This window comes from Cyanistes caeruleus, chromosome 7, assembly GCF_971803275.1.
Source record: "Cyanistes caeruleus chromosome 7, bCyaCae1.hap1.1, whole genome shotgun sequence".
In the NCBI taxonomy this organism is placed as follows: Eukaryota; Metazoa; Chordata; class Aves; order Passeriformes; family Paridae; genus Cyanistes; species Cyanistes caeruleus.
Window position 1 is genome coordinate 3404078 of NC_141707.1, and position 26304 is coordinate 3430381.

Consider the following 26304-nt stretch of genomic DNA (forward strand, 5'->3'; position numbering starts at 1 on the left):
ACAGTTGCCACTAAAAGCAGACATGCTGATGGAAAAACTACTGTTTCAGAACTGCTGACTGGTTTTCCAGTCTCCCTGTCCCAAACTCTGTGCAGAGTGACACTCCTGTCTCGGTACAAGTTTGGTTTCCCCCAAAACTTGAGAAGTTGTTTCTCAAGGAAGCCTCGCAAGCCGCTCCTACACTGCCCCCGTCTGGCAGCAGTGAGCATAGCGCTGTGTTTGCGACGGGAGGCCAGAGATGGAACCGCTGCCGTTAACTCGCTGTGCCAAAAACATATCCATTATTGCTGAAATCCTGTTGTCTTGGTTTCTCTAATAACCTTGAATGCTTAAGTATACCCTCACTAGAAAAAAGACTAGAAGAAAGACTTGGAGGTGAGACAAAGAACCACTCAAGCAGCAGCGAGAAGGACTGTTCACAACCTGCACGGCTGTGAATGCTACTACTGCTGCTGGACCCCTAGCAGCGAATCAAACCACAGGGATGGACACAGAGAAACCGTGCGGGACTAATAACTAATAACTAGTGATTCTGCTGTAACCAAAAATTACCATGATGGCACTCTTTATATTTTTAGGCTTACAGGCCAATGTTTGCAGTAATGCAGCATGGCTAATCAGCCATCCCAGCAAAACTAACCATGTCGTTTTTCCTAAACTCACATACAACAATTGTACCTGACCCTTGAAAGGGCATTTCATGAAAGCATTCAAATGGTGAGAACCCCATACCAAACATATTCTCCAAAAGTCTTTCCCCAGCTGAAGTGATGCTCCTTTGGGAAGGAGAGACAACTCAAATTTCCAGAAATGAACAAAGCCTGAAGATACAATCAATACCTCGAAAGAAGAATTTATCAGTCTTCCAGAAGTAATTTTAAAAAATCAATAAACTTTGGATTTCCTTTTGGCTTCCACAGCTACCAGCACCAGTTGCTGCGTATGTGTAGATCAGACTCTGCGAATACAGACTGATGTAAAAGAAATTGGAAGGAACACTAGAATCTTTCAGGAAATGCAAAGGAACCAATGAGAAAATATATTTAATGGAGTAACCTCATAAGTTCCAAATTTAAATGTGGCCATTAAGAAAACTCATCGGCGTAATAACCATAGTTCTAACATTAGTGCTCCGTACATTTTTTTCTATTACAAATTTGTAAAATTGGATTGAACAAGATGTTTAAATCTGACAATAACCATTTTCTCTCACAAGCTATCAGAAGAATGAATAACTATTCTATGTAAACTTGTTTACATTAAATTTTAATTAATACAAGTGAAATACCAAATAATTTGATCGTTTTAATTGCTTTGTTTAACATTTGTATATGTTTTGTAGTTTTCTGCAAGTATTGCTTTAGAATACTTGGGTCTTCCCCCTGATTGTCACAGTGGGTAGAAAAAACTTCTCCTTTAATGTAACTTGAATTTCCATATGACCATGGAATCAGTTTTGCTTACCCCTTCAAAAGAAGACATAAAATTCCCAACTGAAGTAATATCCTAATCAGGTAGAAACAACTGAGTTTTATTACGTCTTTGATTCCACTGAGACAACCAGACTATTCTATAACACACATATAGATGTGCTTAAATGATTGTAAGGTTGTCTAACACTTGATATCTTAAACAAGAAGAACGCTAGACTAAGAAGTGTGAATGGAAGTGAAAAGATCATCTGATCATCTGTTAAAGTTCTTCAATCCTTACAACAGATAAACTACATCCACAAACTCGTCTTTGTTCCTGATTGCATCTCATCCTTCTATGATTTTAGAACTCAAGGTGTGGGGAACATCCTGACTTACATGGACTGGTAACAAAACAAGTTAAGTCACTTACTGGATTGTCTCCAACTACCATGAACACTCTGAATTTATGCTGTATTTTGTAATCTCTTGGTTTATTACTAATCTTTTTATATATATATAAATACAAACATATGAATAACTAAATCAAAATATGTATATGTTACATAATCTAATATATAAAAGACATAAACTGAAGACACAGCAAGTGCTTCTTAGCAATACCAATAAAGTGTTTACCATCTTTTAATGAAATAGTGAAGCTGAGGAGATCAATGTGTATCCAACTACTCGATGATGGTGTATGCGTAGATGAAGGTGGATGCCTTTATAACACAGAGACAAGAGGTACCTGTGCTGCCACACCATGAGGTAAAGCCAAGGCCTTCAGTCCAGGGGTGGAATCTGGCAGGACTTCCCCCCTACCACAGAAGAGCTTATCAGTTCTATCAATAGGTGCAGTAATTCCCCACATTCTGCCCCTCACGTGAACAGGTGAGTTAACCCAGGCCGGATGGAATCCACTAAAAGAGTTATTGCTGACACCAGAGAGATGGGATACAATAAACATCTCTGCTGGTAAGGAACAACTTGCCTTGAGAACAAGACATGGGAAGATAAGCTGGAATTTCTGACTGACAGACACGTCACTTTACAAACTATAGAAGCTACACAAACTTTCACAGAGGCAGAATCTTCTACACACACTGCAAACGTGTAGGATGTCTTGAAGTTCGGATGCATCTACGTAGATACTTTAAAGGAAATTGTGGGACAGAACTTTATGTGTACTCCATCATCAATTAGATGGAAGTCACATTAATTCCTGATCTATACTTTTTCCTCACTAACTGTAATGTAGGTACCTTTTATTATCCACTCTATTTTTTATCTAGCAGTGGCTCATTTTGTTTTGTCCTATTGTCCTGGGTTGATTATGATGTTAAATTGTATCCCCATTTGTCCACCTAACCCAGACACAAGTTTTGTATTCTTAAAATTTCATCTAAGAGTGAAAGTGAATGGAAAAGAAGCACCGAGTCTTTTATCAGAAACTGTACTTGCTCCCCCCACATCCTGAGAAGAAGTTTTGATTACAACACAGACAAACAGCAAGACACAGATCACCTTGACTTTTCCAACTAGCCAGAGCAGTGAGGTCTTCCTGGACTGTTTTCTTTCCCTTTTCCTTGAACCTGCTCTGAACTGGGGAGTCAGGGGAGCACCGGGAGCTTGCACCCATAGGCTACCGAGAGCCCAGCCTGGGCAGCGGCATTTTCCAGCGCCAGAGAGATTGAAAACAGAGCGAACACCCACAAGAAAGAAACCCTCTGATGAGTGGCGAGAGTTTTGTAATCTGATATTGTTCATTCTTGTGCTGCGTAGTGCTGTGCCTGTTAAATAAACAGGTTTTTATCACTTCTCTCAAAAAAATCTCTTCCCGAACCGGTTGGGAGGTGAGAGAAAGAAGCCATGTGAGTTTGCTTCCCTGGGGTGGGGCCCATTGGAGGTTTTCTCCCAAATTTGCCCTAAACCAAAAGAAATACATTCATTGGCGCCCAATGTGGGGCATGAGAGAGTGAAAAAACCCTGTACTAATTGTACTGAAGTGACAATTACTTTGTATTGAGACAAGATAAAACAATCCCTAGCCATCCAACCATGCTGTTTCAATTAATAATGTCTTTTAAAGTGCAAACCTTCATGTGTTTCTAGTCACTAGGCTTTTTTGAAGTTTTAATACCTTTATTATCCTTTAGTTTATTTTCTTATCCAAAACTAGCCCCAGTATTATCTCTAACACATAGCTTTTACAATAGAGGAACACAAATTAAAATAGCTGAGCCTAGTGATTATAATTTCTAAAAAGTTGATTCAAGTGCTAAAATCTGTTCCAAGTATAAAAGATTCAGAAGTATGGTTATGCACCCAGTTTGTTAGAAGAAGAGCAAGAAATGAAGCTTTTCAACCTTCCCTTTCCTTCTTCTCCTCTGAATCTCTTACATCACTATTAGAGAGTGTTCAGTTTCCCCTGAATGTTAAAGAGACCATCTTTCTAGCATTTAATCTGACAAGTTTCGTCTATACAGTCTTCAACCTCTCTAGAATGAGAGCTGAAATTTCTGGAAGGACTGATAAAACCCCTGAACCAAGCGTGAGAAATCCTGAGTGGTGTGAAAAATAAGAAGATATAAGCCAAATTCTGAAGCAATTTTCTAACCCTATAGTTTAAGACTTTCCACATGAACAAATTCAGAATCCAGCTGAAGTAGAAAAATACCTAAAAGAAAAGTGTCATGATGATTCCAAAGAAAAAAAAATCATTACAGTAAACTAAGCCCTAGCATATGCTTATCGTACATTGCTAAATACTGTAAAGCGGCAAACAAGACAAAAAGAACAAAGAAATAAATCAAGTTATCCCAGTTACTCAAGCTGCAGCCAACCTCCCAGTTACAAAGCCCATAGCTAAACCAAACAACAAACCTCAACCAACAGCTGTTACTACTAACACAAAAAGTAGAAAGTGCACAGACAAAACCGATCAACCAATAGATGATGATGATGATAATGCAAGAAAAAGACCCTCAGCACCCCCTGACATAAAATCAAGAGTCAAAGCAACTAGCACAAAATCAAAAGCTAATATTGAGTCCTTTTCTCTGAAAAACCTTCGTGCCCTAAGGAAGGACTACACTTGACGACCTGATGAATCTATAATTAGTTGGTTAGTCCGTCTGTAGCAGGTAAGGCTACAGTTCTGGATGGTACTGAAGTGAAGCATCTGAGATCCCTGTCACACGATCCAGTTATCGACCAGAGAATGATGAGGGGAGCTAACCCTCACAGTCTCTGGGCACAGGTCCTGGAAAGTGTAGCCCAAAGATATCTGTGTGTAGATGATCTCTACATGCAGCAAACACAGTAAAAAAACATCGAACAAGAAATCCAACACCTGAAAGAAATGGCAGTAGCAGAAATTATCTTTTCAAATGACATACCAACTAAAAATCCAGATTCAGTGCCATGTACATCCATGGTGTAGTGAAAATTAGTACGACTTAAGCCACAAAAATATGCATCTGCTTTAACAATGATAAAGCGAGATGAAAAGAAGAAGAGCGTGCTAGATATAGCAAAAAAACTCCGAGCATACGCAGATGCCGTGCATAGCCCCACACATACAAAAATCACAACTATAGAAACACGTCTGCAGAAATTAAAAGATAAGGTAGAAGAGAATCACAAAAAACTTAGAGATGAAATTAAAGAAGACCTTCTCTAAATTTCAGCAGTACAGATCAAAAGTCCTGGTACTCAACACAAACGTTCCCCAAATCGAGAGAGAAAGTATACCCCACGAACTGAACTGTAGTTCTTCCTGCGTAATTGCAGAAAAAACATAGAGATAAAATGAGAAATCTACTGCAGCTCTGACACAACAAGTGTGTGAATTAAAGGAAAAGTCACAAAAGAAGTTCCACAAAAAAAAAAGCAGCTCAGTTACCCGTAACCAAACTGCAAAGTATAATGATAATAACATGTCCAATCCCCTTAAAAGAACCTCCAAAACATATACCCAAAGAAAGAAAGATAACCAAGCCTAGAGGAGCCCTGCCTGCCTCTAGCCAAGTAGAAGCTAAGAAAAATTGTGGTTTTTAGACTGTGTAGATTCGTTGGCCTGGCACATCAGAACCACAAAAATACAAAGCTTTAGTTAATACTAGTGCACAGTGCACATTGATCCCATCAAAACCTGTGGGGGCAAAATCTGTTTCTATTGCTGGTGTGACACAGAGATCGCAAGATTTTGCCTTCGTAGAAACAGATGTGAACCTAACTAGAAGTGAGTGGAAGAAACACCCTATTGTGACAGGCCCGGAGGCCCCATGCATTTTAAGAATAAACTACCTCCAAAATGAGTATTTCAAAAATCCAAAAAGACTCAAGTGAGCATCTGAAATAACAACTGCAGAAACAGAAAGTGTCCAACAACTGAACACCTTACCTAATCCATCTACAGTAAGACTTCTAAAAGTGAAAAAACAACAAGTACCAATTACCACCTCGACAGTACACTGCTGACAATATAAAACAACTTGAAATGCTGTAATCCCCATCCATAAAATGATCTGAAAACTAAAAAGCCAAAGAATAGTCAGCAAAACCCACTCACCCTTCAACAGTCCCATTTGACCTGTACATAAATCTAAAAAAAATAAAAATTGACTGTAAAGTATCTTACATTAAATAAAGTGACTCCATAGCTGAGAACTGTTGTGCCAGACATGCTGGAGCTCCAATATGAGCTAAAGTCCAAAGCAGCAAAGTAGTACACCACTATTGATATTACCAATGCATTTTTCTCCATTCCCCTGGCAGCAATATGCAAGCCTCCATTTGGCTTCACATAGAGAAGAGTGCAGTACAACTAAAACTGACTGCCCCAAAAGTAGAAACACAAGCCCACCATTTACCATGAACTGATCCAAGCTGCCCTAGAAAAAAATAAAGCTCCAGAACATCTACAGTACATAGGTGACATCATTGTGTGAGAAAACACAGCAGCAAAAGTGTTTAAAAAAGGAGAAAAAATAATCCAAATCCTCCTAGAAGCTGATTTTACCATCAAAAAACAACAAAGTTAAAAGACCAACTCGTGAAATTCACTTCTTGAGAATAAAATAACAAAATAAACAGCATCAAATTCCTACTAATGTCATCAACAAATCCACAACCATGTCTCCACCAACTAATAAAAAAGAAACACAAGCTTTCTTAAGTGCCATAAAGTTTTAGAAAATACATATTCCTGAATACAGTCAAATTGTGAATCCTCTTTACCTAATCACCCAGAAAAAAAATAATTTCCGCAAGAGCCCTGAGCAACAACAAACCTTTGTTCAAATCAAACAAGAAATCGCTCATGCAGTAACCCATAGCCCAATCAAAACAAGACCAAATGTAAAAAATGTACTCTACTCTACAGCCAAGAACCACAGTCTGTCCTGAAGCCTTTAACAAGAACTGTCTAGTAAAACTCAAAACCGACTATTAAGATTTTAAAGTCAAAGGTACAAAAGATCTGAAGCCAATTACACCCCAACAAAATATAAAATCTTAGCAACCTAGAAAAAAGTCCAAGGTGCCTCAAAAGTAATTAGCACTAAAGCACAATTCCTCCTAACACCCCAACTACCAATACTAAAATAAAAGTTCAAAAAAAGTTTCCTCCACCCATCATACAAGCAATACCACATGAAGCAAGTAGATTGCTCTTATCACACAACATGCCCATATTAATAAACTGAATCACCCTGAAATTTTAAAAATAATTACAAACTAGCCTAAAAGTGAAAATTTTAGTCCCACAGATAAAGAACAAAAAAAATAACAAAAGCTGAAAAAACTCCACCATATAACCAGCTACCAACAAAAAAACCACGCTACGCTCTTTTCACTGATAATTCCTATCACATCATAAAAATAAACCAAAAGTAAAAAGCAACTGTAAAAAACCCCACATGAAAAATCACAAAAAACACACACAAAAAAAAAAGGAAATCAAGTCAACTTGCAAAACTCAAAGCTGGTCAACTAGCTTTAAATATTGCTGAAAGAAAAAAGTAACCAAAGCTCTACCTCTACCCAAATTCATAAATAGTAGCCAATGCTCTGTGAAGATAGTTAAAAAAGTAAAAAAAAGCTAATTAGCAGCGTAAAAGAAAACCAATTTGAGCTGCTAAAAAGTAAAAAAATATTACTACCAAAATAAAAAATCTACCAATAAAAATCTGCCACATAAATGCCCATATCCCCAAAAATAAAACTAATAAAAACCACCAAAATAATAAGCAAGTAAATCAAGCTGCAAAAATACAAGTGTCAAAAATAAATTTAAATTAAAGACATAAAAAGTTATTCCTAGCCCAAAAAGCTCATAATACCTCAAATCATCAAAGTAAAAATGCCACCTATAAGTGAGCACAAGACCAAAATGTAAATTTAACCATAAACAACATTTCTCAAGTTCTTCATGACTGCAAGATGTGTGCTACAATCAAACAAGCCAAGCAATTAAAACCCCTCTAGTACAATAAGCAATAATCCAAATACAAGTATGAAAAAACCTAACAAATTGACTACATCACACTACCCCAAACCCGCCAAGGCAAGCGCTACATGCTCACAATAGTAAAAACCACCACAAAAGAGTTAAAAACCTACCCTGTGCCTCATACTACAACCCATAACAAGACCAAATTATACATAGTAAATAATGCAGAAAAATAAAACAACACGATGTATACCTCAAAAAGACCTAATCATTAAGTAAAAAACTACTACCATTATCTGTACATTAAACCATGCAAACATGAAATAAAAAGAAATGTGTAAGTGTTAAAAGTATGAGCAAATAAAAAATAGTGTTTTAAGTGAGTAAAATAAGAAAGTGAAAAATCCTACAGCTCTCCAGCGTAAAGCCTAAATTCAATAACTTAGTGTAAGAAGTAACAAGAACATGATAAATCTATTACTTGCATTTTTTGAGTAAAACAGAAGAAAAGTTTTTATCTATGTATATATGTGTGCAGTTAAAATATTAGCTTTAACAGTAAGTTGACGATATAGAGATAAAAAGTAGAATGTCCTAAGTTAATTATCATGTTAAATTGCATCCCCATTCGTCCATCTAACCCAGACACAAGTTTTGTAATCTTAAAATTTCATCTAAAGTAAAAGTAAGTAAAAAAAACACCGAGTCTGTTATCAGAAACTGTACTTACTCCCCCGCATCCTGAAAAGAAGTTTTAACTACAACACAAACAAACAACAAGAAACAGATCGCCTTGACTTTTCCAACTAGCCAGAACAGTAAACTCTTCCTGAACGGTTTTCTTTCCCTTTTCCTTAAACAGATCAAACCTGCTCTGAACTGAAAACTCGGAAGAGCACCAAGAGCTTGCACCTGTAAACCACCGAGAGCCCAACCTGAGCAATGACATTTTCCAACGCCAAAGAAATTAAAAACAGAGCAAACACCCACAAAAAAAAAAAAACCCTCTAAATTTTATCATCTCTTCAGAACAATAAAAAGTTTTATAATCTAATATTGTTCATTCTTGTACTGAATAGTACTGTGCCTATTAAATAAACAAGTTTTTGCCACTTCTCTCAAAAAAATCTCTTCCCCAACCCGAGTTGAAAAGTGAGAAAAAGAAGTCACGTGAATTTACTTCCCAGGGGGTGCATTAGAAGTTTTCTCCCAAATTTACCTACCAAACCAAAACAAATACACCTATGTACTAAGTAGTCTATTTAAAGTCTTATGTCTGTTAATCCTTTGTCAATTCTATAAAGAACTAATTTTGTAATAAACCTAATCAGCCATTCTTAAGAACTTGTGCATGAGAGACATTTGGGGTGCAGGCTGCCTCAAAATGAGCTGCTGCCACAAAGCTGAGACAAAAGCAGAACTTGTCTAAACTTGTCTCCGTTTGTAACAGCAGAGCCCAAACACAGGCGGAGGAAGAAGGAGCAGGAGCTCCCAAGAGAGACTGGAAGGATGCCCTCCCTCTGGTCTCACTTGCTTGGCTTTCTGACAGGCTCTGAGGCAGGGGCTGCGATTCCTCAGTTGTGGGGCCCAGAACCAAACCCGGGATCGCGGCACTGCCTGACAGCGCTCCGGACCCCGGCACGGCTGTGTGTCCCAGTCTCGGCCACTGTGCTGCTGCTTCATTTGCTCTTAGGCACACCCACAGCTGCCTGTTAAGCCCAGATGCTTTCTGGTTCTGCCCTCTTCCTGATCCTGAGCAGGGATGGAGCATTGCTGTGCTTTCAGGAAGCTATTCTTGAAAGCCTCAGGCATTCTAAGCTCCTTTGCCCTCTGTGGATGCTTGCCACAGAATCCCTCACAGCCAGCTTCAGGGCATACTCAGCTTGGCTCTTCCAAAATCCAGGGCTCAGGGTGCTCAGCAAGACCTTTAACTCCACAATGCTGTGGAACTGGACCTTCAGCACAGGGACCTTTCCAGCCTGATCTGCGCTCGTTCCTCTGCGCCTCTGCACAAAACACAACGCAGGAGACAAAGGCGGGAGGGGCCTGTGTGTCACAGGGCTCAGGATTTGTGACCCTTCAGCTCCACAGACAGGCAGGTTAAGTGAAAAACTGTTTCTTGATGGAAGGCAAAGGAAAGCGATGAGCTGAGAGGCAAAAAAGGGGGTGGCACAGTCTGAGGGCTGCAGGGAGGGAGCTGTCAAAAGGGAGGGGAAAAAGAGGGTATGGGCAGTGTCTGAGGGCTGCAAGGAGGGAACTATCTACAGGCAGGGAGAGGGCTGAAGCCACACGAGCTTCCCACAGGCTTAGCTGTGCCAATCATTAGCTGTGCCTGGAGCTCCAGCTGGTCTCTTCTGGTATCAAGGTATTCTCATCTTCCATGGTACCTGGAGGCCTTCAATGAACACTGGTTCTTCTGAGCCGGCAGATGAGCGTACTTCTGCAGCTCTTTCACTGAATATCAGCTGAACTACTGTTTGTTTGGGAAGGGCTGTCATTCCTCCTTAGGGCTCAAAAGGCTGGAAGAGAGGGGAACACAGCCACAGTCAGAGCCCGGATCTGTGGGAATCCTAGGAGAAAGTCCTGCCAGGGCCATCCCAGCTGGCTCTTGCCAGGGTCACAAGAGGGAAGGGGCCAACGGGATCAGCCACAAGGTCCCGGTCAAAAATCCGCACCCCCCAAACCACAGCCCCGCGTCCCTGAAATCTCCGTGGGCTCTGCCCACACCACCCCTTGTCCACACAGGTAGCGAAGCCCTCCATTGCAGGGGCAGAGATTGCAGCTCCCCGCGCCAGGCCCCGCGGACAGCCCTCACTCACCCTTACTGAAGGCCTGAAGATCTTTCTTCTGCCCCCTCATGGGCACCTCGACCATCTCTGAGAACACAGAGCCTGTCAGGGCCCCGGCAGCACAGCTCCCTGCCAGCGGCGCTGCCAGCCCTGGGGCCACAAGCCCTCCCGCCCCGGCAGGGCTCAGCCCCAGCCCTTGCCGCATCCTGACTCAGCCCAAGGGCACGGCTGCCAGAGGCCGGCAGCAGCAGCCCCGAGGGCAGCCGGGGCTCCAGGGCGCCGGGCCCGGGTGCCGCTGCCGGGACAGCAGCAGCCGGGGCCGGGGCCGAGCTGCGGCGGGGCGGGGAGGGAGCCCGGGCTCGTGGCTCACCGATGAACCTGATGGCCGCTGCTCGCAGGGGCTCCTGTGGGTTCTGCAGGTACGGCAGGGCCTGGTGCAGGTACTCGGCCGCTCGGCTCTCGTCCTGTGCCAGCTGCAGAGAGCGGCAGAAGGGAAGGGTTGGTGCGGGCTCTGCCCCTCGGCCGGGCGCTGCCTGCGGCCAGCCCGGGCCTCCCATGCCCGCCCAGCCCTGAGGCACCGGGCAGCAGCCGCTGGTGCCGGGCTCTGGAGGGGGCAGAGGGCCGGCTGCTGCCCGGGGCGCCGCGGTGCCGGCCCGCCCCGCAGCCCCAGTGACTCGGGGCTCCATCGGCAGCCGGCTCGGGGCCACAGGAGCCTGGAGAAGAAGCCGTGCGGCCCAGGGAAGGGAGCGGTGTGTGGGGCGCAGGCTGGAGCCCCTGGGTGCAGCACTGGGCAGGGGCCACAGCTGCCAGCTCCACACACTGAGCGCCGGGTCCAGGGGACTTCTCTAGGTTGAGGCTGGGACTTCCAGGCTCTCTTTAGTAGGCATTCTTTGAACCTTCATGCGTGATACACCTGCAGGATCTGTGTCGTGGTTTTAAACTAATAACTAAGAAAATTACTTACTTCTTGCTGTGAGATATGGATTAGAACAAGAGCAAAACAGGCATACAACTTAAACGGGAAAAAAAAAAAAGAAAGTTTATTGACAAACTACAATAATAAGAACACCAGAATAAACTTCCAGAAAAACCTTTCCATCCCCTATCTACCCACTATTTCCGTATTCACATGACAACAGAGACAAAAACTCTGGAACTTTGATGGTTAAAACAGTCCCCATTCTTGCTACAGTCTTTTCACCAGTCTTTATAGAGAAACAGAAGTTTCTTCCTGTTAATTTATGGAGTTTCTCACAAGAAAACTATTTTTGTTATAGTTTTCTATTGCCCTAATGTTAGCTGCTCAGAGCTGCTATTATTAGAGTTCACTCCTCCCATTTTCACATCACTCTGAAGTGTGTGTATGGGCCACGAGTCTAGAGATAGCATTTTTAAGGATAAGTTATTCAAAGGCAAAAAAGTCTTCTTCATCTGTTTCTGTGAGCTTCACCAGAAAACAGTTTTCTCATTGCCTCTCAAGGCTTCAAATCTCCCAGCACTTCACTATACTATAATTACTTTTTACTCAAATTTACACTTTGGACACTATTCCTCTCTAGATCTTGTATCATGAATTAAAGGAGTTCTTTTCAGGACTTCATTGTCCATCTCCATAGTTTTAACAGAAAGATATTTCAGCTTAATTAAAGCATCTTCTTAATTCTCTACCTTTCCTGAAGCTTCTTTTCTTTCCTGTCACTGGTAGCTTATAAAGTCTCTTTTCATGTTGATCACTCTCTTTTTTTCTCTCTGGATAAAAAGATTAATCCGCAAGTCTCATCTGGGTAATGAAAGAGTTAACATCTTGCCCAGGCTTTTGTAGATGGTTCAAGGATCTCTGCCGAACAGGAGCTGGAGCCGTCTGCGATGGAAGGTTCCTCATAGCTGCTCTGGAGAGTGTGGTCACTGCTCCAGCCCTCTGCAAGTCCAGGGCCTCTCTCTTTCTTCACTCGGCAGTTTCTAGTGAATGTAGTTACAGCAAAACCTGCAGCTGAGCCAGAGATCGGCTCGGCCCGGCCCAGGGAAAACCTTCCCCAGGCCCCCCCATCTCCCGGCCGGGAGACGGGGCAGGCCCGGCCCTATCCCCGCCCGGCCGCATGGCCTGGGCAGGGGCGAGAGGCCTGGAGCTCCGCCACCTTCCACAGCCAGGAAACAAAGAGAGCCCAGAGAGCTCTGCTTTTACACTTTAAGGTAGGGTTCACAAATTGATCCCACTTATGGCCTAAACTGCTGTCAGTTCTCAGCAATGACCGATAATTGGTCAGGAGAAAAGACTCCAAGCACTTCCCAGCAACTCCAACTCCCTTAAAGGTGAAGTAACTCCATGACAATCTGTTCGAGATCCCTCTTCCTCAGGAATCTGGCTGAACAATGCAGTGTTTCCCTGAGAGCCCTGGACAGCAATAGAGACCCAGAGACGGCAACCCAGTCCAGGGCACAGGACCCGTGTCTCTGTACCAAGGCCTGGAGGAGGCTGCAGCCGACAAGGGAGCAGGAGGCAGCTGAGCTCCCTCCCAGGCGGATACCAGCAGCCCAGGGGTTCTCCCCTCTGCCACACGTTGGTTCTGGTCATGGCAGTGGAGGGAGAGTGGGAGCAGGCTCTGCTGCGTGTGTCTTCAGGGCCTTTTCTCTCTCATTAATAAATGCATCATCTTCTGGAAGAAAACATGAAGGACAGCTGAACCTGTCAATCATCCTGTATGAATGGAAGGAACAAAGACCTCAACATTGGCTGCTTCAGGCCCACCTGGGATCATGCCTGAATATTCCATGGGGCACCAAATGTCTGGGCAGCACCCAGTGGCCATGGCTGGGGCAAAGATTCTTAAGTTGTTATGGAATGGCAGGAGTACCTCAGCCAGCTGTAGGGTGATGGGCCTGTGTATCGAGGTGCCATTATCCAGGAACAAATAGCTGAGTAGAATGATGGTTATCCTGACCACATCACTATCATTTTCTCGCAGGAGCTCCAGCAGGCTTTCAGTCAGGCTCCACATTCTTTCGGCCTGTGCGAAACACAAGTCTGTGAAACCTCACCCTGCTGCTGCAGGGCCCAGAGGCCAAAGGCCTGTCCTAAAGCTGAGCCAGGAGGCAGGAGAGCTTGGGGCAGCTGCCTCAGCACCCAAAGCCCAAGTGACTGCGTTCCCCACCCGCATGCTGTCCACATGGCTTCAGCTGCTGCCTGATTCTCGAGGGATCATCCTTGAGCAGGAGGGAGGCCCTGTGAACCTGGTGACACATCTCTGTGCACTTTCTCTGCAAGGTTCTTTGATATGATCTCCAGGATGCTGTCACCACATTCCCTCAAATCCAGGCAATCCAGGACCTGAAAGGCACAGGGCAGTGACCGGGGACCCGGCCGGCAGGAGCCTGGAAATGTGCAGGGCTGGGCCCAGGCAGAAGCACAGGGCACGGGCTCAGTCCCAGGCAGCTGCGGCTATGAGAAGGCAGAGAGCTGGGAGCCAGCTCAGCGAGGTAGTGCTGGCCATCAGGCTCACCTCCACAAGGAATGGAAATGCCATGGCAGGGAAATCCCTGTATGGCAACTCTCTGCTGAGCAGCCCCAGCAGGTAAAATGCAATCCTGGAACACAAGCATATGGATGCATGGCACATTTCCCTGACAGGAAATAAAAGGAGCCAACACCCTGATCCAGCAGGGGCAAACCTCTCCCAGGACTGACTCATAGACATCTGATCTCCTCAGGGTGGCATGTAAGCGGTCCCGGCCATGTCTTTTGTTTCTTCATGACCTGTATTTGTGCCCCGGACAACCACTCCCTTCACAAAGTCTTCCTTTCAGATGGGAAAAAATTCCCTAAAGAATCCAAACCAAAAGAAGGGCCTCTACTTTGCTGTATTCAGACAAAAAGAAATGCTACAAAACAGCTAAAATACAGAATCCAAGAAAAATTTCTTAGCTTATAATGGCACAGCTCATGATCAAATTCAGGTATCACTAAATTTCTAGCTAAATACGATCTCACTCATTTTCAACATGTAAACAAGATGGCCAGTCCTGTCCTGCTGGGTCCCAGCAGCGCCTTGCAGCAGTCCTGCACCCACGTCAGGATGCTGGCCAGCACGGGGCTGTCCTGGAAAGTAAGGCGGCCGACTTGAAGTTTGTGCAGGTAGCCAAAGGTCAAGCCCAGCGGTGTTCCCTCAGGATATAGCAGACTTGCAGAGCTGCCTGATGCTGCCCACTCCTTGTGGCACCAGTTGCTTTCCTGTGCAATGTTCTACCTGCTCCAAGAGTAAAGAGGGAGCTGGAGAAAGAGCTTGCCAGGCTGCTCTCCCTCCTTTCCCAGCAATCCTGCTTAAGGGGAGAAGTCCAAGCTGAGCTCAAATGTGTAAATGTAAGAGATGTGCACAGGAAGGGTCAGTGGGAAGGATGATCCAGGAACCATTGGCCTGGCAGCCTGAGCTTGCTACCGTGGAAGGGTTTGGAGCAGATCCTGCTGAGTGCCATCCCATGGCATGTGCAGGGAACCAGGGGGTCTGCTGGAGGGTGGGAAAGCTCTGTGGAGGGATGGGAACAGCTGGGGGTCCTGGTGGGGTGTTGAGGAGTTCTGTGAGCATGTTTTGGGGACGTTGGTGTTGGTGGGTGTGTTGGGGAAGGAGCTGTCTAGAAGTGAGAGGTCTAGGCTGGAATTTGAGTCAGTTTCACGGCATCATCCATGGTTTGGCACAGCTTTGGTTATGAAGGAGATAGGGAATATCTGTGACTTTTCCTGTTACTGGTCCTGGTTCTCATGCAAAAAAGAAGAGGGGTGAGCTGTACTGTACTGGCCACTTAGATATCTGTTCCAGGGGGAGGATTAGCCTTTTGCAATCTACTCAATTGTTTGGACTGCTTTTGTAACACTCATTCCTTGAGAGCTTGTCATCCTTAAGAGAATTAAGGTATTGCCATCCCTTCCTAGAAAACCCTTTGAAAACCAAAGAATGGCCACTTTTTGCCTCTGTGTAGTGTTATGATTTGTAAACTGGCTCTCAAAAGATGACATTAAGGCAAAGGACTCGCTGCTTTGAGATGGGAAGCAAACTTGCAAATCTTTCAAATTGTCAGGCCATACCAATTAATTTGGGAAGTTTGGAACTTTATGGAGCTACTTGAATTGAGCAAAGGGAAGTAAAGCTTTCCTGAACTGAGGATTCTTACATGCCAGATGCTTCTCTTCCTTTGCTGCAAAGGTGATTTTGTGCTGCAGAAAATGATTTAAATGAGAAAATAATTCCAGCAAGGAGTAAGAGCTTCTGAAAGATAGCAGGAGTTGCCAACAGTTGCTCCAGGTGCTCCTGCCAAGACCCCTGCAGGAAGGAGCCCAGCTCCCAATGCACGTGGGCTTTGGCTTTGGCCCTCTGGCACAGCAGCCCCCCAGGGGCACAGGTCTCTGGGGCAGGAGAAGGGCACCAGCACTGCCAGGGCTCAGCTGGGGCGGCAGGTCTGCCTCAGCAGGGACTCTGCCACACTTGCTGATTTCAGTGCTGCCAGGCCCCTGTACAGATTCTGTGCAAGGCCCCGTGCCCTTCCTGCTGCGGCTGCATTGGCAGCCCTGGGGGCTCCTCCTGCTGCCCTGAGCCTGCAGAGCAGGGCAGCGTTTCCTGCTGGTTTGAGGCGTTCCTAAAGATCCTGTCATGCTGTCTTAGACACTTTGGGCAAGGGATTCCTTCCAACCTGGGCCACTTTGGGGGGATGGGGGTGGAACCAGGAAGGTGGCAGTGTCTGCAAGGGCCGTTAGTGACACGGTGCAGCCTGGTAACTGTGGAATGGAACGGTGGAATGGACAAGAGCTGGCGGTGACAAGACCACACCAGAGTACTCAGTGCATGCGACGGGACAGGACGCACCAGAGCTGTGCTGTGAGGAGTCCCCACACAGCACACTCGTCTGTGTCTGACCTGGAGCTTTACTGAGGCGTTATTCGTGCAGCTGACGTCGTGGCCAGACTGTGGGACTTGGTGAGCCAGAGCTTTCCCAAGTCATCTCCAATCCCTGTGGCTTGTGCCATCCATGCCAGTTTGTGGTGTTTGGTCACCAGAATAATTTACTAGGAGTCTCCAGTCATTGTGGCAGGAGCCCTCGAAATCAGACGGCAGGGCTTGCTGTCCTGTAGCCTTCCTGAGGCTTCTCTGTCGCAGGTGCCTTCAAGGCACAAGTACACAATTTGTTGACCCAGAGATTTCCCATGTCATCTCTTTAGAAGGTGCCCTCAAGGCCACATTGGATCATGGCAGGCAGATTCCTCAACCTGTTCAAGGTGTTCAGGTGGAAAAGAAACACAGACGCTGGAGCTGCCCCAGCACAACACCCGGAAGAGCCAGAGCAGTTCCAGCCTCTGCAGGATGGTGAGTGGCAGAGCTGGGCCACAGGGCTGATGGCTGCAGCCAGCTGGGCCCTGCCCCATCCCATCCCATCCCATCCCATCCCATCCCATCCCATCCCATCCCATCCCATCCCATCCCATCCCATCCCATCCCCTGTGGACATGGCCAAGGACAGGACGGAAGAGGGGCCAAGGCTGCCCCCCCAGCAGTGGCCGTGCTCCATCCCGTGAGCCACCCCAGGGCTGTCCCTGCCTGGGGAGTGCAGGGCTGGGCTGTGTTCTCCGGCTTCTCCCGCAGCCCCTCAGCTCTGGCTGCTCTTTGCCAGATGCAGCCATGGACCGAAGACAAGAGCAGGAGCCCACCCGTGGCCGCTTCAGCACAACGCTGAAGGTACCTGCAGCCATCCCCACCTGGGCTGGGCCTGCTGTCACTGCTGAGCCCAGCACCACGCTTGGAGCACTCCATGGAACATGCCTCTCTTCCCTGTCCTTTGTTCTCCGTACACAGAGGTTCCGGAAATTCCTGACAATTCGGCATCGAAAGATCAGCCCCATAGGAACTGAGGGCACAGCTGAGCCTGACTCCGGGCTGACCGAGCTCCAGGCAGAGCCTGATGTCAGCCCAGATTCAGCTGAGCCCTCAGAAAACTCCGATGCTGCCGTGAGTGACAACAGGGCAGAGGCTGACGTGGCGCTGACCGAGGACATGGCCATTCCAAACACCGGAGAGACTCAGGGCATCACAAATACTGACACTATGCCCCCTCCCACGGTGAGTCATGCACCCAATATGGATTTTTTTGAAAGGGAATGTTTCTTCTGACCAGCAGGTAGCCAGCCAGGCGCCAGAACTGGAGGTCTCCCACAATCATGTGCCCCTTCAAGCCACATCCACAGGGCCCCCTCAGCATTTGAGGCCAGCCCAGTGTGGTGGGAAGGGAAGCACTTCTTGGGGGAAGCTGGGGAAGTTGCTGCCTTGGACAGCACTCCAAGTCTTCCCCATTCCTATTCCAGGTGCCAGCTACTGTGAGGAACATTCACCAGAGTCTCATGTGCTATGTTACGGTGGATGCCACACTGCCCACTAACATTGTGAAGCTGGCTGAACAACACCCTATGGATGTGGTGCTGACCCTCCTGCGCTGTGCCCCATCGTGTGACAGGTATGGGGCCCACGTGCCTTGAGAGCTCAGGGCTCCCCAGCCTTTAGGGCCCATTGCCCTGCACAGCCTGTCCAATGGGGTCTGCCCAACAGGAAGAGATGTCCCCTCTGTTTCCTGAGGTGCTGCCAATGCTCCCTCCCTGCCCCTCAGGGCACCGGGGCTCTGTCACCTGGGACCCCACACCTACACAGGGCATGGCACTGTGACTGAGACACCCCTGACACAGAGCTCTGATCCCACAGAGCTGCTGCAGTGATGTGGAAAACCATAGCCTCATCAGGGCCAGCGTTGGAGAAGGTGCTGCCAACGCTGCTCCATGTGATGGAGAACTGGCCACTTTGCAGCATCTGCACCTCTGATGGGGACAATAAGGACGTTTTTGCTCTGGCTGTGAGTTTCTGGAACTGGCCTTGACTGTCCCCTAGGTTGCTTCTCCAGCAGCTCTCCATGCTTTCTTTGCCTCAGGCTGGGCTGAAACCTGGGCTAGGGGCAGGCTCAGGGGACACTGGGCCCGCTGTTCCCCTGCATCTCCCCTTGGGCTTTGCCCCATGGACACCTCGGCACTGAGCGCTGTCTTGGTGCGCTTCTTTGCAGGCAACTCTGGTGCTCTGGGTGATTATGCAAGTGCCCCAGAGCCATGAGGTGATAATGCATGTTTGCCCATCTCTGTTTACGGCTCTGCTGTTGCACGTTTTCACCACCACACAGCTGATGCCAGCAGAAGTTGATAACTTCTGGAGAGAATGCCAGGAGCAACACCACCTTCCCAGAAAACCCAACAGGTGCCAGTCCTCCTCTCCTTCCCATGCCCTTGTGGCTGACACCAATACACCCAATGTGACCTGGCCTTTGCTCTGCACACAGGTTTGCAGTGCAGGCCATGAAGGCGCTGCTCTGCTGTCTGCAGTATGACAGTGAGCTGATGGCCATGGAGCGCAAGTGTGGCTGGGAAACGCTGCTCCGTGCTGACACCCAGCACTATGCCGTGGGTCTGTTGGCCAGGTGAGACCCCTTCTCGCCACTGCCTCTGAAATGTGTGCCCTGTGCCCAGGGCTCCCCACCACAGTCCCTGTGGTCATGGCCAAAGGGCTTCGCCATTGAGGGATGGCTGAGCAGACTGGAAAAGGCTGAGAGGAGGGTGCCCAGAAGGAGCCTCTCCCAAAGCGCCCACGGTCCCTCCAGGGATGCTGGAAAAAGACCAGATCTCCATGAGTCATCCCTGGGAGAGGTTTGCCCCCCCCACTTCAAGTCTTGGTGCCATTTTCCCCCTTTCAGGGTGATGCGCCGTGGCTTGATGCCCTTGTGTTGCCATGTCGCATACCAATTTCTCCGGAGGCTCATCAGGGAGGAGGCACGTTGGGATCTGTCCACCCTGGCATTCCTTGTGGAGGTGAGCCCCATGGCCAGCACTGCCTCGCTGAGCTGCCTGCCAGCCCTGTCCCCTTGCATAGCCACAGCTGCCTGGGACGGTGCCCGCGCCCTGTGCTGCTGCCTGGGCCCAGCCCTGTGCAGTTCCAGGCTCCTGCCAGCCGGGTCCCCTGTCACTGCCCGGTGCCTTTCAGGTCCTGGATTGCCTGGACTTGCGTGAATGTGGTGACAGTGTCCTGGAGATCGCGTCAAGGCACCTGCAGAGCGAGTGCAGGCAGAGGCGTCGCCTGGCGCTCAGAGGCCTCGTGGTGCTCAGCAAGGAACCCTCGATGGTGAGAATGGGGCAGCAGCTGAAGCTGTGCTGGGCAAAGCAGCCCCTTGGGCTGGCTGGGCTTCAGGAGCTGAGGCAGCTGCTCCCAGCTCTCCTGCCTCACCTGCCTCAGTGCTTTGGGACAGGCCTTTGGCCTCTGGGCCCAGCAACAGCAAGGTGGGGTTGCAGTGCCAGGGCGGTCTTGGCGCTGCAGCTGTTCAGGGCTTCCCAGCACAGCCTTGTGTTCCACACAGGCCAGACCTATACACAGCCTGTGTCAAAGCTTCCTGCAGCTGCTGAGTGATACAGACGAAGAAGTGGTCAGCATGTCCCTGTCTGTATTCACGAATATGCTCCAGAAAAAAAATCTTCTGTTACCAAGGACTGCAGCTCCCAAGATAGCTGAGCCACTTCTGATGCTTTTTGACCATGTAAGGTTTTGTGCCCTGGCCACAGGCAACTGGCTGCTGCCCACACAACCTTTTGCCCTGTGAATTTTCTGGTCTTTGCCCAGGTGGGCTGGTGAAGTTGGCACTGAGATCTTTTCCTCCTTCCTTCCTCCAGGACAAAAGCCATGTGCAGGTGCTCTCCATTCACCTCTTCTGCAAGGTGATGGACATGGTAGTGGATGAGGGAAAAAAGCCCCTGGAGAGACTCGTGAACCAGAGCCTGCTCCCGCTCATTTTGCACTGCCATGATGAGAACTGGCGCGTGGCAAATGTGAGGTTTTGTGTGATGCTGATGGATCTGTGGGAGGGGGCTTGGCTGCCTCCTGTCCTGCTGCCTCCCAGGCTGCGGCCTCCTCCAGGCCTTGGCACAGGGATGCAGCTCCTGCACCCTGGGCTGTGATGCCATCTCTGCATCTCTCCAGGCCTCTTGGGAAACGCTGCACTGTGCTGCCACATTCTTGAACAACACAGATCTCCAGAGGGTGCTGAAAACAGAGAATCTGTCGAAGATCACTGAATGTGTGGTAAAGAACGGCCTGGAAGCCCCAGCCTCAGCTTAGAGAAGCTCCCTGTCCCCAGTGCTCAGTGTGTGGAGCTGGCAGCTGTGGCCCAGTGCTGCACCCAAGGGCTCCAGCCTGCACCCCACACACCTCTCCCTTCCCTGGGCCACACGGGTTCTTCTCCAGGCTCCCGTGGCCCTGAGCCGGCTGCCGATGGAGCCCCGAGCCACTGGGGCTGCGGGGCGGGCCGGCACCGCGGCTCCCCGGGCAGCAGCCGGCCCTCTGCCCCCTCCAGAGCCCGGCGCCAGCTGCTGCTGCCCGGTGCCTCAGGGCTGGGCGGGCACGGGAGGCCGGGGCTGGCCGCAGGCAGCGCCCGGCCGAGGGGCAGAGCCCGCACCAACCCCTCCCTTCTGCCGCTCTCTGCAGCTGGCACAGGACGAGAGCCGAGCGGCAGAGTACCTGCACCGGGCATTGCCATATCTGGATAGCCCGCAGGAGCCCCTACAAGAGGCAGCCGTCAGGTTCATCGGTGAGCCACGAGCCCGGGCTCCCTCCCCATTCTGCCCCACCGCAGCTTGGCCCTGGCCCCGGCTGCTGCTGTCCCGGCAGCGGCACCCGGGCCCGGCGCCCTGGAGCCCCGTCTACCGCTGGCAGGGAGCTGTGCCACCACGGCCCTGACAGGCTCTGTGTTCCCAGGGACGGTCAGGAAGTTCATGCACAAGGGCGCACAAGGAAGAGCTGCAGACCCTCAGTGAGGGTGAGTGAGAGCAGCGGGCTGGCACTGGGGGCTGGCAGGGGGCAGTTGCAATGCCTGGGACGGGAGCTGCAATCCCTGGCCCAGCTGCAGAGTGCTTCATTCCCTGTCTGGGTGAGGGCGGTGTGGGCGGAGAACAGAGAGATTTCAGGGACATGGGTGGGAGTTGTGGCCAGCACCTTCTGGCTGATCCTGTTGTCTGGTCCTCTCTTGTGGCCATTGCAAGAGCCAGGTGGAATGTCCTTGGCGGGAATGTCTCCTAGGATCCCTGCAGATGCATGCCCTGACCATGCCGCTCATCCTCTCTGTTCCAGCCATTCAAGCCCCAAGGACAGACACCACTCCATCCCACTGCAACCTGAACAGTCAAGCTCAGTTTGCCAGTGAACAAATGTCCCAAGAACAGCTGCAGGACACACTGAAGAGGACACCACCTCCCAGTGCCACTGGAGATCCAGGCATAGCTGATAACTGGCACAGCTGAGCCTGTGGGATTCTCATGGGGCTTCAGCTCTCTCCCAGCCTGTAGATAGCCCCCTCCAGCCTTCAGACTGTGCCCATCCCCTTTTTTCCCTCTGTTCTTCCTCCCTTTTGACAGCTCCTTACCTCCAGCCCTCAGTCCATGCCCATCCCCTTCTTTCCCTTTCCAGTTCATCCCTTTGCTTCACCTTACATTAATAAACAGTTTGCCTTTTTCGCTTAACCTGCATCTGTCTGGAGCTGAAGGGTCACAAATCCGAAGCGCTGTGACACACAGGCCCCTCCTGCCGTTCTCTCCTGCACCGTGTTTTGTGCAGAGATGCAGAGGAAGGAGCGAGGATCAGGCTGGAAAGGTCCCTGTGCTGAAGGCTCTGTTCCACAGCATTGTGGAGTTAAAGGTCTCACTGAAGGCCCGTAGTGGGACAAGGAGCCTGGGTGTGTCAGGGACCAAAGTTGTGTCTAAGGCTCTGCCTTATTTGGTCCTCTGTTGTGCACATCAACAGTCTTAAAAACGAGATTCACTTAATAAATTATAAAAATAATTTAATATAAACAAAAGACAATTAGGAGACAAAAGAAATAAAGCAAAGGGTTAAAACGGCCGGGTGCCCTGGTGGGTTACCAGGAACACACCTGGTATCTCAGGAGTGTCCTTTTTATCCCATCTTTGCTGTGAGAGGTTAATGCATATTCAAGCATGTCCCCTCCCTGGTTCCACCTTCTTGGATCATGTTATTTTCTGCTGGTCAGCATTATTTTGGAGTTTGGTTTCTTTTTTGCTGCAGATGGTCACTTGTTGATAACAGCCTGGGCCCCTCATCCTTCCCCTGAGGGCAGCTGGTCTTCATATCTTCCGCTGATAACAGTTTGGGCTCTATTGTTCTCCTGATAACAACTTGGGCCCCACTGTCCTTGCCCTCTGGAGTTTCCTTGCCTTGTACCTAGGAAATTCTTTTAAACTTAAGACTTGTTAGCATAGCTAAAAAGTATTTAATATATAATATTCATCTGCGAAAGCCAATATCACAATACAAATTTATAACAAACCCCTCCTCTTCTTTTTTTATAAATCATTTGGCTTGAGCAATAATTCTTGTATTCGTTCATTTTTTTTTTTTTTTTTTTTTTGTGCCATTCCAGATATAGCCAATTTTGAGTCTGTAGGCATTACTACTATTTGCATGCCTTGCACTACTTTGGTGATTAGCCAAATTAAACAGGGGATTAAACAAGGAAGAAATATTAAACCAGCTGTAGCACTGCTACAAGGAGAAGAAACTTAGCTTCTTCTACTACTCTATCCCCAATGTATTATCCCACCAGTTAGTGGTCATTACTGATTTTCATTTTTGGACTGGCACATGGGCCATTTTTCTGATTTCTTTGGCGATATCTAGAACGGCATTTTTATTGTCATTGAAAACAACAATTTTATGTATTAATTTTCTCACAGAACACCCCTTCTTTTATCCAATAAATAGTCTAAAGCCAGCTTATTTTGATATATTGCCACTGGCTTTCATCACTGACTGGCTATTAATTCTATAGCTCCAGCTGTTTCACTGGTTATGATTTCTACAACAACTTGGAGTTTCATGATGCAAAAATTGGGGTTCGATATCTCCAACTTCCATCTTGTGCCCAAGAATGTTTCTAATATGTGTTCAGGGGCTATTTCTCATCTCCCCATTTTTGAGGTACTCAAACTATTCCCTTTTATTTCTTTTTAGGACCTCAAAAACCAACACCCCCAACTAATTTCTGTCTTGTCCTGACAAAAAGAAAAAATCCTAGCTGAATCATTCTCAGAGTACAATTCCCCTTCCATTGCGAAGGGAGCTTTGGGTATGCCCTTTTCTCACATATCCCAAAATAAGACATCTGGTGCTTTCTAATAGTCATTTTTTTGTTGATTTATATTTCCTCAAAATTTGGCTATTTCCAGAGTAAGGATTTTTCCCTGTACTATTACACTGGAAGAATCTGGTTCTATTACTATGTACACAATTTTTTCTTTTACTTTCCTTTGGGTCTAATACTGAGTTGGTTTTTCTGGAACTTACTATGTACAAGTTTTATTACCAGCTTTATACTTTTTACCAGGAGTATTTCTCACTTCATGAAGAAGTTTTCTCCATTTAATTGCTGTTTGAGCTTTGCTTACATGTCCTGATGTGAGGTTAATACAGGTCTAGGTTACTGTGTTGGCTTTATCTTTTCACTTACCATTTGCTCTCTTACCAAATCTTGGTTATTTCTCCTGGCAACAACTGTGAAGAAAATCCATCTTTTTCTCCTTTTTGGGCAGTTGTTTTCTAATCTGTTACTACTTGTTCTTAGATTTTCTGTAGTCTAATATTTTCCCTTTATGCATACAGGTACTTAATTTGGATGGGTTATAGCAGTGATTATTGATACTGGTGTGGGTAATAAGAAAGAAACCCCGGTGTCATTCCATGTAAAGCTTTTGATAGCATTTGTAACATGGCTTTGCTGGTGTCCCAGAAGGGAGAAGGATAAGTGACAGAAGAAGGAATAATAGGGGTCCAGTATGGCTTACACCCCCACCAATCCTGCCTATGAGGTTGCAGCTCACAGCAGGTGTTTTATATTCTTCTCGGTGGCGAGTTGTAGTGGTCAATCTGGTCTTGCCCCCTTATTTCCTTGTCACTTCCTTTTTTGTAATTTCCAAGCAAATTTCTTTTGACACCTTTTAACAGCAGTTTCCCACCGTTCCTCAGGTACTTCCCACTCAACACGCACTAGTAATTTCCCATCTGTAAAAAAAAGTTATCATTTAAGTTATTCTTAATAGATTTGACACCTAACACTTCCTGCAATGAGAGGCTTAACTTTGTGGACCACAATACCTATTATTCTCTAATTTAAACACTTATATTTAATCCAGATAGCATGTCCCGTATTGGGATGATTTAGACAAGGTATATGATGTGGCACTGATGGAAGTTGTGGTTCTCCCCCCTCCTTTATACAAATCACAGGCAAAAGTAAAAATATACGAGGATTTCCCAACCAAAACTGCCCCAGTCCTCCTGTTTGGAGTGGGAGTTTTCCTCCCCAAGGTGGATATCGAAAGTGTCCCAGAACTTGTCCAGGCAGGACTTGAAACTACTGATACAGGCTTGGTCTTACTTCCCAGTTAGGCGTGATTCTTAGCTCATTCCTTGGATCATTTGGATTGTTTCAGTTCATTACCGCCAGTCTCTGCTCAAGAGTACATTTGGTATCACTTGGTTTGGGTGTTACAGTCCAGTCCTCAGCTCTTTTGATCTTATTGGTGTGGATCCAACTTCACTCTTTGGTCCAGATTGCAGCTTCTCTGCCTTAATTATCAGTAGTACCTGAAAACAATTTCTTAATAACACAGGGAGAATGAAAACATCACATTAAAATTTTCCATCAGCGAAATTTAACAGTTAACATAGGAGCCAATCTCTTTCTGTGCGTTCAGATTAGTTAAACAAGAAAGGCTAGGTTAGTTTTGACTTCAAATAAATTACATTACCTTTTTTACCTTTTGGTTACTATATACTTGTTTAGCTTCACAAACTTCTTTTATCGGTTTCTTAGAACAAACCCCTTCCTTTTAACAACAAGAGTAAAAGAAAGAAAGAGAAGAAAAAAATAAGAGAGAAAAAAAAGATGCTATTTCAAGAAATTTAAACTCCTTGATGAGGTTTTCAGAACCTAACGAGCAAGATTACTTTTGCTTTGGTCTCATCATCCACCGGTCTGTTTCTCGGCCTTTGTTCCGTTCCTTTCCCATTCACAGCAGTTTCTCAGGCTATCTCTCCCCCAACCCCTGCTGCCGCAGCTCTGGGCTGAGCAGGCTGTTTCAGCCGCTCGCTCTGCAGGGGCCCACTGGCGTCCTTGCCAGTCACTGGAGTGCTGACCCTGGGGCAAAGCTCGTGTCCCCTCTTTCCCTGCTGTGCCGTCCCTTCACACACAGGACTGGCATGTTCAAACACACTCAGCTCCCGCCACTGCCGAGGGGCAGAGCCCGCAGTCCACAGTGCTCTGGTCTGGGGCTCCTCTGTTGGGCCAGCTCGCTCCTCAGCGGCAAACCTCACCCCGCACCCCTGGAGACCCCGGCACAGACACGGCGGGTCCCGCTCCAGCAGCGCCACTCACGAACCGCGCTCTGCACCCTTCACATCGGGTGGGAGAGGACCGGGAGCCGCCACACCGGGCCCTGCTGTTCGCCACTCACAGGGACCGGGTCCTGCTGCAGCCGCTTTACATAAAAGCAATAAAACAACACCTAAACCTAGCAACT

General features: G+C 47.4%; 1 protein-coding gene across 1 annotated transcript; it reads left to right on the forward strand.

Annotated features, from left to right (window-relative positions):
• Nucleotides 1-16436: 16436 nt before the first annotated feature.
• Nucleotides 16437-22230, forward strand: LOC147652082 (maestro heat-like repeat-containing protein family member 7). The gene is made up of 16 exons (XM_086898877.1): nucleotides 16437-16618; nucleotides 16861-17005; nucleotides 17310-17374; nucleotides 17492-17755; nucleotides 17998-18146; nucleotides 18389-18536; nucleotides 18741-18928; nucleotides 19011-19148; nucleotides 19422-19536; nucleotides 19709-19846; nucleotides 20079-20255; nucleotides 20389-20544; nucleotides 20696-20797; nucleotides 21200-21302; nucleotides 21470-21530; nucleotides 21842-22230. Exons 2-15 carry the CDS (start codon nucleotides 16888-16890, stop codon nucleotides 21526-21528), a joined length of 1920 nt encoding a protein of 639 aa, XP_086755003.1. The 5' UTR covers nucleotides 16437-16618; nucleotides 16861-16887; the 3' UTR covers nucleotides 21529-21530; nucleotides 21842-22230.
• The last annotated feature ends 4074 nt before the right edge of the window (nucleotides 22231-26304 follow it).

Bases quoted from the DNA above. Each gene is read 5' to 3' on its own strand.
- LOC147652082 (XM_086898877.1), top strand. From the start codon at position 16,888: ATGGCAGGCAGATTCCTCAACCTGTTCAAGGTGTTCAGGTGGAAAAGA. The intron at 19,149-19,421 runs GTGAGACCCCTT...TCCCCCTTTCAG, and splicing joins GCCGTGGGTCTGTTGGCCAG to GGTGATGCGCCGTGGCTTGA. The intron at 21,303-21,469 runs GTGAGCCACGAG...CTGTGTTCCCAG, and splicing joins GGCAGCCGTCAGGTTCATCG to GGACGGTCAGGAAGTTCATG.